The 17,235-nt window shown below is 35.2% G+C and overlaps 11 protein-coding genes across 11 annotated transcripts; 8 read left to right on the forward strand and 3 right to left on the reverse strand. All coding sequences in view use genetic code 12, as the record gives it.

The window, feature by feature from the left end:
* Positions 1 to 76: 76 nt before the first annotated feature.
* On the reverse strand, positions 77 to 1,387 carry ERF1 (translation termination factor eRF1; the record flags this gene model as incomplete). Its single annotated transcript, XM_709807.1, has 1 exon — positions 77 to 1,387. One exon carries the CDS (start codon positions 1,385 to 1,387, stop codon positions 77 to 79), a length of 1,311 nt encoding a protein of 436 aa, XP_714900.1.
* A 307-nt stretch (positions 1,388 to 1,694) lies between these two features.
* Positions 1,695 to 3,014, forward strand: LEM3 (Lem3p; the record flags this gene model as incomplete). Its single annotated transcript, XM_709808.2, has 1 exon — positions 1,695 to 3,014. The coding sequence occupies one exon, from the start codon at positions 1,695 to 1,697 to the stop codon at positions 3,012 to 3,014; it is 1,320 nt and encodes a 439-aa protein (XP_714901.2).
* A 615-nt stretch (positions 3,015 to 3,629) lies between these two features.
* CAALFM_C205130WA (uncharacterized protein) lies at positions 3,630 to 4,748 on the forward strand (the record flags this gene model as incomplete). The annotated part of the gene is made up of 1 exon (XM_709810.1): positions 3,630 to 4,748. One exon carries the CDS (start codon positions 3,630 to 3,632, stop codon positions 4,746 to 4,748), a length of 1,119 nt encoding a protein of 372 aa, XP_714903.1.
* Positions 4,749 to 4,997: 249 nt separating this feature from the next.
* On the forward strand, positions 4,998 to 8,378 carry CDC15 (serine/threonine protein kinase; the record flags this gene model as incomplete). Its single annotated transcript, XM_709811.2, has 1 exon — positions 4,998 to 8,378. One exon carries the CDS (start codon positions 4,998 to 5,000, stop codon positions 8,376 to 8,378), a length of 3,381 nt encoding a protein of 1,126 aa, XP_714904.1.
* Positions 8,379 to 8,621: 243 nt separating this feature from the next.
* Positions 8,622 to 9,884, forward strand: PEX2 (ubiquitin-protein ligase peroxin 2; the record flags this gene model as incomplete). The annotated part of the gene is made up of 1 exon (XM_709812.2): positions 8,622 to 9,884. One exon carries the CDS (start codon positions 8,622 to 8,624, stop codon positions 9,882 to 9,884), a length of 1,263 nt encoding a protein of 420 aa, XP_714905.1.
* An 18-nt stretch (positions 9,885 to 9,902) lies between these two features.
* CAALFM_C205160CA (uncharacterized protein) lies at positions 9,903 to 11,906 on the reverse strand (the record flags this gene model as incomplete). Its single annotated transcript, XM_709813.2, has 1 exon — positions 9,903 to 11,906. The coding sequence occupies one exon, from the start codon at positions 11,904 to 11,906 to the stop codon at positions 9,903 to 9,905; it is 2,004 nt and encodes a 667-aa protein (XP_714906.2).
* Positions 11,907 to 12,138: 232 nt separating this feature from the next.
* On the forward strand, positions 12,139 to 12,810 carry CAALFM_C205170WA (uncharacterized protein; the record flags this gene model as incomplete). Its single annotated transcript, XM_709814.2, has 1 exon — positions 12,139 to 12,810. The coding sequence occupies one exon, from the start codon at positions 12,139 to 12,141 to the stop codon at positions 12,808 to 12,810; it is 672 nt and encodes a 223-aa protein (XP_714907.1).
* An 851-nt stretch (positions 12,811 to 13,661) lies between these two features.
* WH11 (Wh11p) lies at positions 13,662 to 13,859 on the forward strand (the record flags this gene model as incomplete). The annotated part of the gene is made up of 1 exon (XM_019475229.1): positions 13,662 to 13,859. The coding sequence occupies one exon, from the start codon at positions 13,662 to 13,664 to the stop codon at positions 13,857 to 13,859; it is 198 nt and encodes a 65-aa protein (XP_019330774.1).
* Positions 13,860 to 14,231: 372 nt separating this feature from the next.
* On the forward strand, positions 14,232 to 15,179 carry CDC21 (thymidylate synthase; the record flags this gene model as incomplete). Its single annotated transcript, XM_709815.1, has 1 exon — positions 14,232 to 15,179. One exon carries the CDS (start codon positions 14,232 to 14,234, stop codon positions 15,177 to 15,179), a length of 948 nt encoding a protein of 315 aa, XP_714908.1.
* Positions 15,180 to 15,279: 100 nt separating this feature from the next.
* Positions 15,280 to 16,635, reverse strand: SGO1 (Sgo1p; the record flags this gene model as incomplete). Its single annotated transcript, XM_709816.2, has 1 exon — positions 15,280 to 16,635. The coding sequence occupies one exon, from the start codon at positions 16,633 to 16,635 to the stop codon at positions 15,280 to 15,282; it is 1,356 nt and encodes a 451-aa protein (XP_714909.2).
* Positions 16,636 to 16,836: 201 nt separating this feature from the next.
* On the forward strand, positions 16,837 to 17,214 carry DAD2 (Dad2p; the record flags this gene model as incomplete). The annotated part of the gene is made up of 1 exon (XM_709817.1): positions 16,837 to 17,214. One exon carries the CDS (start codon positions 16,837 to 16,839, stop codon positions 17,212 to 17,214), a length of 378 nt encoding a protein of 125 aa, XP_714910.1.
* Positions 17,215 to 17,235: the final 21 nt, after the last annotated feature.

Below are 17,235 nucleotides of genomic sequence, written 5' to 3' on the forward strand. Positions count from 1 at the left end.
AAGAGGGAAACTAAAATATGCTAAACAGGTGGTAAAAACAAAAATAAAAAATGAAAAACATAAAGAACACACCAATCTAAATAAAACTGTCATCGTCATCATCATAATATTCGTCCTCACTCGATTCATCTGCCAATTGTTCAAAATTAACCTTGTATCTCAATATAGCACCAATACCACCGAAACCTTGTACGAATTGGGCACCTTCAGATGACTTATCGGTAACAAACTCTAATTCAGCACCGTAATTTTTATAGTTTTCAGCCAACCATTCCAAGAATGATTCTTCCTTGACAATTTCCATTTCTGTTCCTGTCTTTTTGTCCAACTGCCATGATTTATCAGGCAATTCTGGATTAACATGTGCAACAACTTCTTCTCCTTCAATATCTTTTAATGTGTATCTGATGGTGTTTAAATTCTCGTAAACAATGATCTTTTCACAAGACCCCAAATCTAAAGCCTTCAAAGTATCTTCGATACCATAACAGAATTTCCCAGTGTCTTGACTGATTTCCTCAAAATATGCTTCTAATAATTTCTTTTCTTGGACAAATTTGACATTAGCCAAAGTTTCAGCAGACAATTCAATAGCCTGATTGAAACCATTTTCTCCACCATATGAAATATCAACAATTTTAATGACTTTTGCTTGCAATCTATTATCAAACAAATCAGATTTTGACAATTCATTCTTAAAGTCTGCAGAACCAGCCAAGATCAAACCCTTGACATTCACCTTATCAGCAGTAATGAAATTTTGTACTGCAACTTCAGCAACTTTTCTGACATAATTGTGTCTCTTTTCCTCTCTTAAACGAGAGAAACGAACAGCAGATTGACCACCTCTACCATGCTTTTTTGGTAAATCCACTGTGAATTTGTGCAAGACTTCTCTAGTGTTACCACTGACAGCACCAAACAATGCACCATTACCATCCATAATAATGAAACCAAATCTATCGTCGTTTTCCAACAATTCATTCAAAGCCTCAACGTGGAATTTGTTGTCACACAAATAAAGAGATGTGTTTATTGGCTTGAAAGGTTCAAAATCTATGTTCAACTTCTTTTCTTTACCTTCATCAGTTATGACATCACCACAATAAACAACTAACCCGTTTCTTGGAACACTGTTATACAACTTTAATTTTTGTTGTGTAGAAGTAATTGCTGATAAGACAGACAATCTATTGACTCTTGACTTAATGTTCGAGGCGGTACCGTATTCTTCTGTCAACATTTTTTGGATCAATGAAATTTGACCTTTTGGTGGTATAACCAAAGAAATCATGGAAGTACCATTACCTCTAGCCATTTCCAAAGACTTGATCAACTTCTTGACCTTCCATATTTCAATATTCTTTTCAGCTTCTGTTTCAGACATTCTCTTGTTCTATTCCTTTTATTTGTCTATTATTCTGGTCTTGTGTATATTCAATAGTGACAGCAAACAAATCTGAAAAAAAATTTATACCTACTGAACTGTTGCAACAGATGGAACGAAAAAAAAAAATTTTTAATACACAAGGTCGTGTGGATTTGTCTCATCTTTCTAACAGAGAAATCTGGTTAGCTTAACACGACTGAACAGGACAAAAGTTCTTATACTAAGGGGACGATCGGATATATTTTTTCCAACCAATAGGACAGATACCAGGACACATAGCCCCTGTTTCATTATCCCCATAATCATGTCACGAACAGCAGATGATGCACAACAAATTGATAATGGAGATCAACAGCGAGAAGGTGTATTAGATGAGTATGCACAGGAGGGAGAATATGAATCATCTTCAGATTACGATGACGAGCTGTTTGTTGACAAGAAAGAAAAGTCTAGAAGACCAAAGGAAAACTCATTTACACAGCAAAGATTAAAAGCTATAAACCCAGTGTTGACTGCAAAGACAGTTATTCCGTTGTTAGTTGCCATTGCCATAGTGTTTGTACCTTTGGGTGCGGCCATGTGGTATGCATCACATAAAATTGAAGACATCACAATTGATTACAGTCAATGCCAAAATTTGGCTAGGTTTGATTACTGGTCAGAAATTCCTGATAATTTCACTACTTATAACTTTAGAAATATTGATACAAACTCTGAGCTGAAGCCAAAATTTTCATGGAAATTAACAAATGACACATCGCAACAATTTGATGATGAAAAGTTAGTATGCCAAGTGCAGTTTGAGGTAGTGGAAAAAATGAAAGGTCCAATTTATCTTTATTATCGTTTGCATAATTTCTATGCTAACCATAGACGTTATGTTAAATCTTTCAGTGAAGACCAATTGAATGGAAAGCCAGCAACCTTAAATACCATAAAGAACACGGTAGGACAGAATTGTCAGCCCCTTTCAGATGTCAATGGGAAAAGAATTTATCCTTGTGGATTGATTGCCAATTCTTTGTTTAACGATACATTTACAGAAGCATTTGAGGCGGTCAATGGGACATCAAGTGACAATACACTTGTATTGACAGATAAAGGAATTGCCTGGTCAACTGACAAAAATAGATTTAAGAAAACTCAATACAATTATACTGAAGTTGTGCCACCACCAAATTGGTATAAAAAGTTTCCAAATGGATATAATGAAACAAACATTCCAGATATATCAACCTGGTACCAATTTCAAAATTGGATGCGCCCTTCTGCTTTAGCTACATTCAATAAGTTGGCTTTACGTAATGATACCGGATCATTAGAACGTGGTATATACCAAATAAATGTTGGATTACACTTCCCAGTGTTACCGTATAAGGGGAAGAAATATTTATACATCACCCAAAGATCGGTTATCGGAGGAAAGAACGACTTTTTGGGGATAAGTTGGATGGTGGGTGGAGGTGTTTGTTTTATATTAGGATTAGCCTTGTTGGTGATAAACTTTGTGAAGCCAAGAAAAACCGGAGATGTGAATTTGCTTAGTTGGAACCAAGAGAAGACAAAGAGAGATGAACAAAGTGCTGCAGCTGCTGAGGGTGTCACCACTGGATTTGAAAAATGAAGTTTATTTTGAGTATGAATTCTCTTTGAAGTCTATATTAAAGATTGTGTTGTAATAAATGTTGGATATTAGAAACTATTATTAGTCGATTATCTACGGAAATACGAGAAAGATTCGACCGAAGAAACAAAACTATGCTTTCATTAAAGGAGTTTGACCATAAATTGAGGTTGACTACCATCCAAATATGATCAAGTGAAAGTTGACTCCTTACTGAATAAGCAAAATCCATTGAGACCAATAAATGGCCAAACGGGATCATTAATCCCCTGATTTCAGATCTATGAAAAGCCATAGCAACACGTTTGTATTTGTAGGTGCCGTTCCAAAAAGTTAAAATCAGTTGTAGAGAATTGCAACTGTAGTTGAGACATACTATCATTTTGTGTAACAGTTTTGTCTTCGGTCGGCAAAAATAGGAGCCGGTGCGGTGTTCTTTTATTCTCCACACTTGTTGATAATCACCAACAACTACATTTTCCGTTCTTTCAAGGTACAATAATATTTTATTTTATCAACCCTATATTTTTTTTCTATTTTTATCTACTTTAATTATTCCTTCATATTTTTTATTTTTTATTTTTGGACAAAAACAAGATTTGACTAATTCCGCTCATGTCACTTCCATCGGTTGCAACACAAATTGTATTGAAGAACCACCCTGCTGGATTCATCAATCCAGAATTTAACAAATTGGACTCAACTTTTGCTGTTAAACATGCAAGTTTCCCCAAAGAGCTCAAAGAGGGAGAGGTTATAGTTAAGACTTTATACCTCTCCAATGACCCTACCCAAAGATCTTGGATCAGAAGCAAGCTTGAGAAAAGAAGACATTATGCTAAACCAATTGAAGAAGGATCTCCAATGCGGTCTTTGGGTTTAGGTCAGATTGTACAATCCAATTCCAGTAGATTCAAACCAGGGGACATTGTATATGGAATCATTTTATGGGGGGACTACTCTGTTTTGGAAGACACTTCATTGTATAACAGTATTGATACATCACTCGGATTACCATTGGAGTATTATCTTTCTGTTTTGGGAATGACTTCCTTAACAGCCTTTTTTGGGTTAACAGAAGCAGGTGATTTGAAACAGTATTTGAATAGTCCACCTGGAAAAGGTCCAATTGTTTGCGTGTCGGCAGCCTCAGGTGCTACTGGATCTGTAGTAGTTCAAATTGCAAAGAACTTGTTGGGCGCATCCAAAGTAATTGGTATTTCCGGGTCCAGTGAAAAGTGTCAATGGGTTGAGAAATTGGGAGCAGATATATGTGTGAATTACAAGGACCCAAACTATCAAGATCAAATTGAAAAGTTTCTTGGTGATGAGTTTATTGACACTTATTTTGATAATGTTGGAGGGGATATCCTCAGCTTTGTATTGACAAAGGTCAAGAAGTTTGGAAATGTTGTTGCTTGTGGCTCTATTGCCGGATACAATAACCGTGAAGCACTGAAGGTTTCAAATTGGGGTGAGATTACAGTGAACTCATTGACAGTTCGAGGATTCATTGTCACCGACTACCAGGAACATTTCCCTAAAGCTATTGGCATTCTTACCGACGCAGTCAAAGCTGGAAAAATTCGTACTGACGGTGCTTATCATGTTGAGAATTTACACGGACATGACCTTATCCATCGATTGGAAAATATACCAAAAATATGGAACAAACTTTTTGAAGACAACAAACCAAATGGAAAGATGATCACTAAAGTAGCCTTAGATATATAGTTTTTATAACATTATTAGAGAGTTAAAACCGTATTAGAATACATAAATTATTAAGAGCTTTTCATTCTCCTATTGTTGTTGTTTTTCTTTTTTGGCCCTATTGTTACGGACCTGTACATAGACGTACAAATAACAAAAACCTGCTACACCAAGCGTTTACATTCAAACACAAACAAGGTTTTCTTTTTTAGGATTTTCAACTACGTGACATTCTCTTTTGTTCTCAACTATGTGCATAGAACTATAGAAATGGTTTTAAATGATTTTGATTTGAAGACAGAAGCTTTAAATGAAAGGACAACTTTACACACGAGCCAGAATGCAAGTTCGAAGAATGGATCGAACAAAGAATCTGTTCTTGCCAAATATGAAGAGACCAATCAAAATGACGAAATAGAAGGGTTCGAAAACTTGAACGATTTATCATTTTCAAAATACTCAAAATTTTCCAAAGCATCGATTATAGTTGGGAGTGACCCCAAATCTAGAACTACAACGCTAGACTCACCATTTGCGAAGAAACTAAAGGAAGATTTAAATGTTGAATTCACGAGCGATAATACCAAGCCATATTATCCCACCGTGTATCCAATTTATGAATTTGATAACAATGATGAAAACAGTGATTCACCCTTCCTAGATTACCAAAACGAAAAAGGAAATATTCCTCAGAAACTTAGTGGACAGAAACTCCGCAAGCAACAACAGCAACAGCAACAGCAATCAGAAGCTGAAGAAAACTTTAAACAGAGCAATCAATATGCCAGGTTGCAATCTACACCTAAACATCAGCGAACTTCTTCAGTCAAAGTATCGTTAACACCAGCACAAAAGTTTGAAAAAAGAACTAGTACGCGTCTGCACAATGCGTTAGATAATTTTGAGTTGACTACATTAGTGGGGAACGGGGCTTTTGCGAGTGTCTACAGGGCAGTAAACCTCAAAACCAATCAAGTCATAGCAATCAAACAGATTCGAATAGAGAAAGATCAGGATGTCGGAGTTTTAATGGGAGAAATTGATTTGTTGAAGATATTGAAGCACCGTAATATAGTAAAGTATCACGGATTTGTGAAGACAGCAACTTCTTTGAATGTTCTACTTGAGTACTGTGAAGGAGGGTCATTACGCCAGTTGTATAAAAAGTTGAAGAAGGGGCTACCTGAGTATCAGATAATTAATTATGTTCGACAGATTTTGGAGGGACTAAATTACTTGCATGAACAAGGGGTGGTACACCGAGATGTCAAAGCCGCTAATGTGCTACTAACAGATAAGGGCGACGTGAAACTAGCTGATTTTGGAGTTGCAACCAAAGTTACATCTCAACATCTAACTGTTGTGGGTACACCCAATTGGATGGCTCCTGAAACTGTTCTTGGGGGAGAAGGTATTTGTACCGCCTCTGACATTTGGTCATTAGGAGCAACTATTATTGAGTTGTTTACCACAAATCCACCGTATCACGACCTCAATGCTATGGCAACATTACATGCTATTGGTACCGATGAGCATCCGCCATTACCAAAAAATATGTCTACTCTTGCAAAAGACTTTCTATTGGAATGTTTTCAAAAGCAAGCCAATCTTAGAATAAGTGCAAAATTGCTTTTGAAACATAAATGGTTAAACCAAACTGCAACAGCAAAGACTTCGATGGCCACCTTATTGAGACAACCTAGCAGAGAGTTGAGGTCAATCAAGATTTATTCTGAATCAAATGATGAAAATTGGGATGAAGATTTTGAGGAGATCAAAGTGTCTAAGTTTCAAAACTCGACATCTTCTATAATAGAATTGAAACCAGATAATACAGAGAAACAGTTTAAACTCACGGAGTATTCCAAAAAGGATTTATTAACTTTATTTGCTGATGAAAAGGAAGATACCCTGGGCAATTTTGAATTTGAAACTATCGGTCCAAATAAACTAGCAGTGGTTGCAGAAAGTATGGATGAATCCGACCCCTTCTTAAATATAGACATTGAGAACTTTGATACAAACGAATTAGAAGTACAAAGCAAAATGGAATATTTGGTAGTAAGGTTAAGTCGCAAGTTAGAGCAAGTTCATCTAGGATACGAAGATGCAGTACCAGCATTAGTAAAAGTTACAGGAAGAATGCTACATCTTGTTAAGAAATATCCGGTACTGCATGATACCTTGATTCGAGACCATGGAGTTTTGTCATTGTTGGAACTCCTAGAGAGTTTTCAAGATATTCCAAGCCAACAACAGCTATGGTATCATTGTCTTTCTATATTGAACCATGTTTTCGAAAGCGACTTAGGCACGCTCGAGAACTTTTGTTTCTTGGGAGGCATACCCACTGTAGCGCATTTCCGAAGTGCGACCTATGAAGTACAAGTACGGTTGCAAGTTGCTAAATTTATTGGCATTTTGAATTTATCAGAAAAGGCCTTGTCTATGTTTGTTTCTTGTGGGGGACTCCGTCTAGTAAGTAAATTTGTGGAAGAAGATTTTGATACCACTCCTACCTTCCCATTGATTGCAATAGAGTCTATTCACAACATATTAGCCAAAGATTTAAGTAGATCGAAATCTGATTTGTGCCGTATTCTATCAAAGCATGGTGTGATTTTCTGGTTAGTGGTTTTGTTGAACAGATTGGTCAAATATGATCAAAAGCCCCTGATAAAAAACGTGTCTAAAGAACAAGTTGAAATAACAATAGAACGAATTATTGATATAATCAAATACTTCAGTCAATCTGAGACTAAAGTTAGAATTTCTATTGGGTCGATAGACTTGTTCAAATTGATATTCAAATTATTTGACAATTTAAAATTGTCTCACCAGTTGACTTTGCTCAAGTTTGTGAAATCCATGTCTTGCATATCAGAAGTGTTGAAGAATTTATATCATGCCGAGATCTTGGAGTTTTTGGTCAAGTTGTTAAAAAGCTACATCCCCTCCAAAGGCAATTACAAAGAGATTATTAATGTTCTAGCTCCAATATTGTATAATAGCCTTGCTTTGAATCATAGAAGGGAGTCAGAGTTTGTCAATTTAGGTGGATTACCTTACTTGAAAACCTTGTCTATAATTAACTTACCATTCAGACAGTTTATTTTGCCGATAATATGTGAATTTGTACATTGTGATGCTAGTGTCGTAAACGAATTAAAAAAGAATGACATAGTCAAAATTTATTATAACTTGTTGTTGGATCCCTACTGGCAGTCAAATGCTTTGGACTCGTTACATTGCTGGTACAAATTGGAACCATCTTATATTGATTTGAATTCTCCTATGGCAGTCGATTGTTTGGTTGGAGGGTTTTTGCTTCCTAAAGTTTCTAATTTGGAGAGTACTTTGGAAATCTACTTCAAGTTATTGACCAATAATCTTCCATTAACGAGAGATATGCTGAATATGAATGTCATAAACAGCATACTAATCAAATTATCACTTCATGACAAAAAGAATCCAGTCATTCAACTCCTGTATTTGAAAGTTTTGAAATGCTTGATAAATTATTTGGTTGACTCTAAAAGTTCTTTACCATTTGCGAAACCGGTAGTTAATACATTGCAGTCATTAAAGCTGAGACAAAGCTCATTGTTGATTGAAGAAGTCACTACAGAACTTTTACTGGTGCTAAAGTAGAGAGTATGTATATTATAGTAACTACTAGGAAGTATTATTTTATAATAGTAGCAAAAAAACAAAGAGAAGCAACGAAACCGCGGCACAAACATTTGTAAGATTCCATAGAAAAAAAAATGAGAGGGAATAATAAAATCTTCTCCACATTAAGAAGTTCCTCTACTTGGTGTAAATCTTTTTTTAAAGTTAATACTCTGGACAATTGACTACACTTTCCAATCTATCAGATACCAGAAAAATATAATGATCCCAATATCTTATCCTTCTCCCAGAGTTTCACAACTTGATGCTGGTATCTTGGACTCGGAATTATTTTCATTATTGAAGGAACAACTTTCGTCGATTTTTCAACTACACAGTACAAGCAGATACTCATTTAGTCAACACCCGGAGCTATATTCATTGTTACTTAACTTATTAATCTTTAGACTCACGGTCTGGAAATCAGGTTCATCTTATGGTTCTTCTTTGCAAAATTTAAAGTTAACAGATTCAAGATCAGGGAAAATCATAGGGAGCTCTCGAAAAGCTTTATTAGGAGCTGTTATTATTGGTGGCTATTTGTACAAGAAATTGGAATCATACCTCTTCTTCTTGGATGAATCATCTACCCAAAATTCACATTCAACTTTGGACAAATTGAAAAATTACTTGTTGATCAATAGAACATCAATTCTTTCTGGATTGGAGAACTCTTTGAAAATTGCTAATTTGGTCAACTTTACATTTTTTTTAGTAAATGGACAATATTCATCGTTGGTTAATAGAATATTGGGAATAATAGAAACTCCAATATCATCGGATTTGTTGAAATTCAATGGAAGCAATGTAAATTATGAGTTTCAAAATAGACAATTGGTTTGGAATGTCATGACTGAGTTTCTTGTATTCATTTTGCCATTGTTGCAATTACGGAAATTGGGTAGAATGACAAGAAAACTATTAGGAAGGTCAAAGAATTCATTAGACGTTCAATCAGGGAACGTTCCAACTTTGACTTCATATACAAATTTACCTGTTTCAGAATGCGCCATATGTCATGACAATAACAATCAGGCATCACAGACGGGTGGTAGGACTTTTCCATCTGCAGGACCTGTCACCAATCCTTATATTACTAATTGTGGACATGTATATTGTTATGTGTGCATTTCCACGCGGTTCAATATGATTAAAGTCAATGGTGAAGATATGCCCTGCCTTCGTTGTGGTAAAAGATTGGAATGGTTTGAAGAATTTGGATTAGCTGATGGTGCAGTTGATGAAGATGCTATTGTATTGAGTTTTGAAAATGATGAAAGTGACGAGCAAGAAGAGGAGCTGGACGAAGAAGGTAGTATAACAAGCGAAAAAGAAGTCCATTCTTATGAACCTGAACTCAGTCAAAACCGAATTCAGAGACACTTGAGTGAGCGGTCAACAATTTTTGACGACCAGAGTGCAGATGAGTTTAGTGAGGATGAATATAGTGAAGAAGAGGAATTCGATGCTGATGAAATGATGTAAACATTTAATATACAAGTTCTAAATAATATTTTTTAAAAGTTTTGCTCCTTTGTCATCGCTGGACAAAGATAATTTCTTTATAGCTTTTTTCAACTTTTCAGCCTTTGGGGATTTTTCCAATTGCAAAACTTCTATAACAGATACTAGAACAAAAGCTGGTTGTCCAGAAACCCAATCTTCGACATTGATTTCATCAGCTACCCTTTCTGCAAACTCGCTGCCAATGCCAGGAGATGCTGCTTGACCAGTTTTCACCAATTTCTTAGACTCATTGTCGAACTTGAATTCGTTACCTTGAATTAAAGATTTCACCAATCTTGAAACAAATGGGACTTTATTGAGTAAATGGTAATCTTCAAGCACATCTCCACAGATTGTTTTTTGGAAAATTGTATCAACCAACTGAGGTCTCAAGTTTTTATTAACGTCCTCGACGTTGGTTGATGTGAGGATTAATTCAGTGATTACTTGAGCAGCAATGTTTACTTGCAATAATTTGATTATAGATTCTTCATCCAATAATGCCTTGTAAATTGGCAGTATTGATCTTTCCAAGAGTTCTGATTTTCTCTGCTGTTTATCCTTTTTGGAAGTTTTTTTATAAGCCAATTCTTCATATCCTAATAACGCATTCTTCACATTAGGAGCAAAATATTTGCCATCTAAACCTTTCAATAAGTATAATATTGGTCTTCTTGAAAATTTGTCTTGAATTAACTCGGGGACTAACTCAGAAGTGAATATTTCTGCACCAAAAGATTTAGAAATTAAAACAGTATCATCAACAGTCATGAACAATGTAATTAAAACGATATTACCATATTCATTTTTGATCAATTCATTAGTATGGGTTTTCAAACCTCTGATAATTACCTTACGTTCTTTAGCGTTAGCAAGGGCAATTAAATTACAAGCAACATCAGAACCTTCTTGGGTATGAACTAACTCTGCAAATTGTTCACCAAGTAAATCAATAAAATCACGAATAGCAGAATCGTTAGCGTCAATATCATCTTTCAATACAGTGACATATTCTTTCATGGCAGCATGCAAAATTTGAAATCCGGTAGAGCCCTTTTCAACTGAGGCTTTAATGGTACCATATAAATTACTCATAATCAATTGTTTCTTTTCAGCCAGCTCTCTAGTAATATCTAAAACGGTTTTCCCCTTACCAGAGTCTCGGAAAACAGCATACTGTGATCCCCAGAATTCTCTAATCATTTGCTGTCTTTGTTCAGAAGTCGAGTAAAGCACATACAAATCTTCAACAACATAAGCACCTTCTTTGTGTCTCATCAATTTACGCAATTTACCATGTAATTCATCAACGATAATAGCTCTAGATTCTTTAGAACCATAATGCAAAAGCTTAATCAACAAATACTTCCCATATGCAGAAGTTGCCAATTGATAAAAAGATCCTTTCAATGAATTCACTATAATATCTCTTCTTTCTTTACTAGAATATTTCACTAAAGTTTGAACAACACGAGAAGCATCATGTTTCATAACAAGATCATTGATTACATCATGAGATAACTCCCAAACTTCATCACATAATTTATCACGCTGTGCTTTGGTTGGAGCTGGTTTGGTGACTCTCAACTTTTCCCATAAACTTTTAATTTTCTGTACTTGAATACCTGCTTTTCTCTGTAATTTACGTTCATTCAATACCTTTTTCTGTTCTGAATGTTGTTCTTTTGATGATTTTTTGTTTGGATCGATGTTGTCATTATTTCCATTTTCTTGGTCCTCTTCCTCTTCTTCTTCTTGCTCCTCTTCGTCGTTATCTTCTTTCACATCTTCATCATCCAAGTCATCTAATTCATCTTCGTCCTCACTGATATCCAAATCGTCTCCAGAACTGGATTCTGCGTCACTTTCATCAATTCGATCTTCTGAACGTTCGCTCTCGGAAGAAGGTGAAGGAAGTTTTTCAGCTACCTTTGCCTTCTTAGAAGACTTATTGTTGTATTTGTCTGCAGAACGCTTCACTCCTTTGGCCTTGTTACCCATTGATGATATTTGACTTTCCTTTATTTAGTATAATAATAAATACTTGGTAAGTTGCAGATTATAAAAAAAAAAAAATTTAGGAAAATATTTCAGATGGGCATCGTAAACATTTTGGTCGTGTCAACTCTCAAAATGCGACTATCAAAAAAATTTTGGGTGTGGTTCTTTACACACGAACAAAAAATCGATATCCATACAAACGTCGAAGGGTTGTTACCTCCACACTTTGGAAATGTTCAGATCATTAGTCAGAAAAACAACACCCTTGCTTGCATTTGGGGTAGGAATAGCAGCGTTTCCCAAAGATTGGAGAAAAGGTCAATTTGGAGATAAAAAGTTGTTGGTGATCAATGATTCAGTTCTAGAGCAAATTAGGTCCACTGATAGGTATAAACAGTTGGTCAACGACCCTAATCTCAAACATTACAATTCCAGCCACGCTTTCCCAGATCAACATCATAAAAATTACGTGAATACCGGGCTTTTGTTTGGACCCGATTTAATGGAAATAGATCCAATAGTATTTCTTGATGAAAAGAATGGGGAGTTGACCAGTTTTTATCACTTGGGGGATAAGCTAATTAGTCAAGATGGTCAAATTCATAATGGGATTGTCTCCACAATTTTGGATGAAGGATTGTGTTCTGCCGGATTCCCATTATTACCTTCGAAGAAGGGGGTCACTGCCAGTCTACTGATTGATTTCAAAAACCAAGCACCGCCACAAAGTACTGTAGTGCTACATGCAAAGGTCAAGGAGGCAAAGGGTAGAAAAGTCGTTATTGAAGGCTACTTGGAAACTTTGCCATTGAATAAATCTGAAACACCATTGTTGATTGCTGAGTCCAAATGTGTGCTTGTTGAACCAAAATGGTTCAAATACTTTGCTTGGTTGCAAGTCTAGACGTCATTGCGCGTGTTAATAAATGCCAATAGTCACACATGTGTTATAGTTGTTGTTGTTGCTAATAATATTATTATTATTGGTTTTTGATAATCTATTAGATTAATAAGGTGCTATATTGCGTCATCAATATGTAGATTGTATGTTAAAATAAACGTAAACCTGACTTGTTTCATCTACTAGACCCATAGCTACTCGAAAACTCGATTTAAAGCAGGACTTTAAGATATTTACCATTTCCCTAAATTTCTTCTTATTTCTACATTTAAGGGAACACCCTATTCAACCTATGGAATTGTGATTTCACCTTGAAATCCTCGGGATCTGCATAAACTAAGTTGCTCTCCAAATTGCTTACACTTTGCTGAAAGTTGCTTTTGTTTGCTCAATTACACAAAATCGATAGACTAGTAAACTTTAATCAATTGATTAATTGAGTAGTTGTGATTATTATTGTTATAGTGTAGGGTCAGCAAATAAAAGAACTACTTGCTATCCTGCATATAGACTTGGGGCAATATCAAGAAATTGACTATGAAGTGTATGTTTGTGTGGCACTTGATTTCTAGTAGATTGCTATGTTATTGAATGATTTATTTCCAAGTTTAGCAATCTCAGCGTTTCGAGACTTGGTGACGTTTGTCAAAGGCATAAATCCGTTGCTTTCCTACAATAGATGTGGTGGCGTTGCTAAGTTGCTAGTATCACTTAAGGTTAATAACAGTTTCCGCCTTTAATTGATGAAGAATTGGGAGTATAAATAGAGGTAAGGTTTTCCTTATTTTCAATTCATATTTCCCTTCCTTTTTTTTTATCATTATAAAACAAAACAACAAACAGAACAATTAAACATGTCCGACTTAGGTAGAAAAGATATTGGTGATAAAATCGAATCCAAATTAACTCCAGATTCTCAAAAATCCACTCCAGAACAATTCAAGGATAAGGTTACTGACTCTCTTGACAGTGCTGCTGGTAAAGCTACTTCTGAAAACGACAAATCATTTGTCCAAAAAGCTTCTGATGCTATTTTTGGTGACTCCAAATAAACAATGAGTGAGTAACCTCAATTGAGTTGAAGTCTTGCTATGATTTTGTTTCGCTTAGATGAGCCATTGAGCTATCTATTTTTATAACTTGGTTTTTTTTAATATTCTTTAGTTTATTTTATATTCTTTAATAAATGTGAAGCTATTAATTAATGTCAAATTTGTAGATTTGTGTGGGGCAAATACAAGGAATACCGATGATTGCTACCAAGTGTGTGGTGTCTGTCCGTCGCGTCTCACTTCTTTCGTTCCCGTTCTTAATAACTGATGCGCGTAAATCAATTAAAAAAACAAAGGAAAACAAAAATATGAATGAAAATACATAACACTTAGTTTTCTTTCATAATTGAAAACAAATTCAAATCACTACAAATGACTGTATCACCTAACACTGCAGAGCAAGCATATCTTGATTTATGTAAAAGGATTATAGATGAAGGTGAACATCGTCCTGATAGAACTGGTACAGGCACAAAATCGCTCTTTGCACCACCACAATTAAGATTTGATTTATCAAATGATACTTTTCCTTTATTAACCACTAAAAAAGTATTTTCAAAAGGGATCATACATGAATTATTATGGTTTGTTGCTGGCTCTACTGATGCTAAAATATTAAGTGAAAAGGGAGTGAAGATTTGGGAAGGCAATGGATCTCGTGAATTTTTGGACAAATTAGGGTTGACTCATCGTCGTGAAGGAGATTTGGGACCAGTTTACGGGTTCCAATGGAGACATTTTGGAGCAGAATATAAAGATTGTGATTCCGATTATACCGGTCAAGGATTTGATCAATTACAAGACGTTATTAAAAAATTGAAAACAAATCCATATGATAGAAGAATTATCATGTCTGCTTGGAATCCGCCAGATTTTGCTAAAATGGCCTTGCCTCCATGTCACGTTTTCTGTCAATTTTATGTGAATTTCCCTACATCTCTGCCGGACCCAAATAATCCTAAACAAGCTAAAACGGCCAAACCAAAATTATCTTGTTTATTGTATCAAAGGTCTTGTGATATGGGGTTAGGTGTACCATTTAATATTGCATCCTACGCTTTATTAACCAAGATGATTGCACATGTGGTGGATATGGACTGTGGTGAATTCATTCATACTTTAGGTGATGCACATGTCTATTTGGACCATATAGATGCCTTAAAAGAACAATTTGAAAGAATCCCTAAACAATTTCCCAAATTAGTTATCAAAGAGGAAAGAAAAAATGAGATTAAGTCTATTGATGATTTTAAATTTGAAGATTTCGAAATAGTTGGATATGAACCATATCCACCTATAAAAATGAAAATGAGTGTGTGAGATACATATATTGTTATATCTAGGTATATAGAGAGATAGTTGTTAAACAATAAAAAGAAAATTAATAATGCCAAGACAGCTGGTACTGTAGTATATTGAATTAGCCAATGGTTGTATATCTACGATTTCTTTGTGATTTTTTATCCTCTTGAAAATCAAATATTGATAAATCAGCCTGAGCAAATGGGTCTAATGATTGATGCTTTTTGTTTGTTGACTTTGCTGTATTGGTTATATTAGATAATGCTTTACGTTTATTTTGAGGTTCTTCTGGATCTTTTGGTTCTTGTTGTTGTTGTGATTCATTGGCTCTTTTTTTCGAACTCGTGGAATAATTTATTAACACATTATCACCAACAGCATCCAACATTTTTATAGATTCTCTTCTCATTTTAGCACGCATGGATAATGGCTTGTAGCTCACTTCTTTTCTATTCCGTGAAGGTCTTCTTGGAGGAAGTTCTTCTGATGATGCACGTGCAGTTACCACTGGTTCAGTTGCTACGGTTTCAGTATTTGGCTTCTCTTCAGTTTTAACCAAAGAAGTAGATTTTTTAGTTGTTTTGCTACTAGGTTTTTTACCCTTTTCTTCGGTTTCTTTGGTTGTCTTTGATTTCAGTTTGAGTGTGGATATAGGCTCATCACTGTTGATTTGTGAACCTGAACTTGAACTTGAACTTGAGCTTGGATTCTCCATTATTTTAGTATTTGTTTGTTCCAGGTCTTCTTGTAATACAGAAATTTTCTCATTGAACGTAGATTCCAAGGGCAATTTTGATTCACTACTTGCTGGAGGTAGTTCCCAAGTGGTTCTATCTTCGTTTTTTGTGGTAGTGGTAATATTGGCGACCGTCACCAAATCATCTGATTCCAGTTGTTCCAAAATTGTTGAAAACTTTTCTAATAGCTCTTCCTTTTCTTCTGGTGATTTTCTTTTGAAATATTGAGGAACACCATAGTTGTTAGTTTTGGATTCTTTAACGGTACTTTCCTCGATATTAAAAGCTGGTGTTGACGATGTTGAATTTAAAGGGGTGGAAGTTTCTGGTCTTTCCAGTTGGCCCAAACAGTCTAGCTGTGCGTTTCTTGGTAATCCATTAGTTATTCTTGATTGTTGAATCAGTTGTAAGATATTGTTGACATTAGTCATCACATTCGACTCAATGGAAGTTACTAAAGACAAAAGCGTATTGCGTAGTCTAGTATTCTCCAAGTTAGATTGATTTAATTTATTTTCTAATTCTGTTATTTTGGTGGAGTAAATTGCATTTCTTTTAGCTAATATTCTGTTTTGATCCACATATGTTTGAATTAATTCATCTTCACCCAAGTTAATTTCCTTAGATGATGAAGATGATGATGAAGAAGAACTTGGGGGTAGATTATTTGTTATATTTATCGACAGACGTCGTCTTGCCCCCCTATCACTAATGGGGATTTCCGATCTCCTTGCCATATTTTGACTAGTTCTCAAATGGTTCTCTAGTGATAAATGAATGTAGATTAATCAGGTGGTAAACAAAAAGCAAAGAGGAAATTTTGAGGGCTAAAAAAATCAAAACAAAACAAAACAAAACAAATGCAACGCCAAAAAAAAAGTTTAAAATAAATCACTCTAATCATTTCATTCATCAATACCCACCACAAAACCTTTCAAATGCTGAAAACAAATACTGCTATATACCAAAAGATTGCTGAAAAAAGAGCAAACTTGGAACGATTTAGGGAATTTAAAGAATTGACAGATGATTTGGTTTTACAACTAGAGTCTATAGGTGACAAATTAGAGACGATGAATGGAGGAACTGCCAGTGTAGCATTAATTTTAGCAAACTGGAAGAGTGTGGTACAATCTATTTCATTAGCATCTCTAGCTTTAATGAAAGAGTCTAATGATAATAACAAAGAGGCTTTCCCTGAACCATTAGTAAGAGTGCGTGTTGGACAATCAAATGAAGAAAATCAAGACGAAGAAGAAGCAGATGAAGAAGAAGGTGTTAGAGATAGTGAAGAAGTTGAAGAATCCACGGAATAATAAAGTATATTGCTACATGTT

Source organism: Candida albicans, chromosome 2 (assembly GCF_000182965.3).
Source record: "Candida albicans SC5314 chromosome 2, complete sequence".
Classification (NCBI taxonomy): Eukaryota; Fungi; Ascomycota; class Pichiomycetes; order Serinales; family Debaryomycetaceae; genus Candida; species Candida albicans.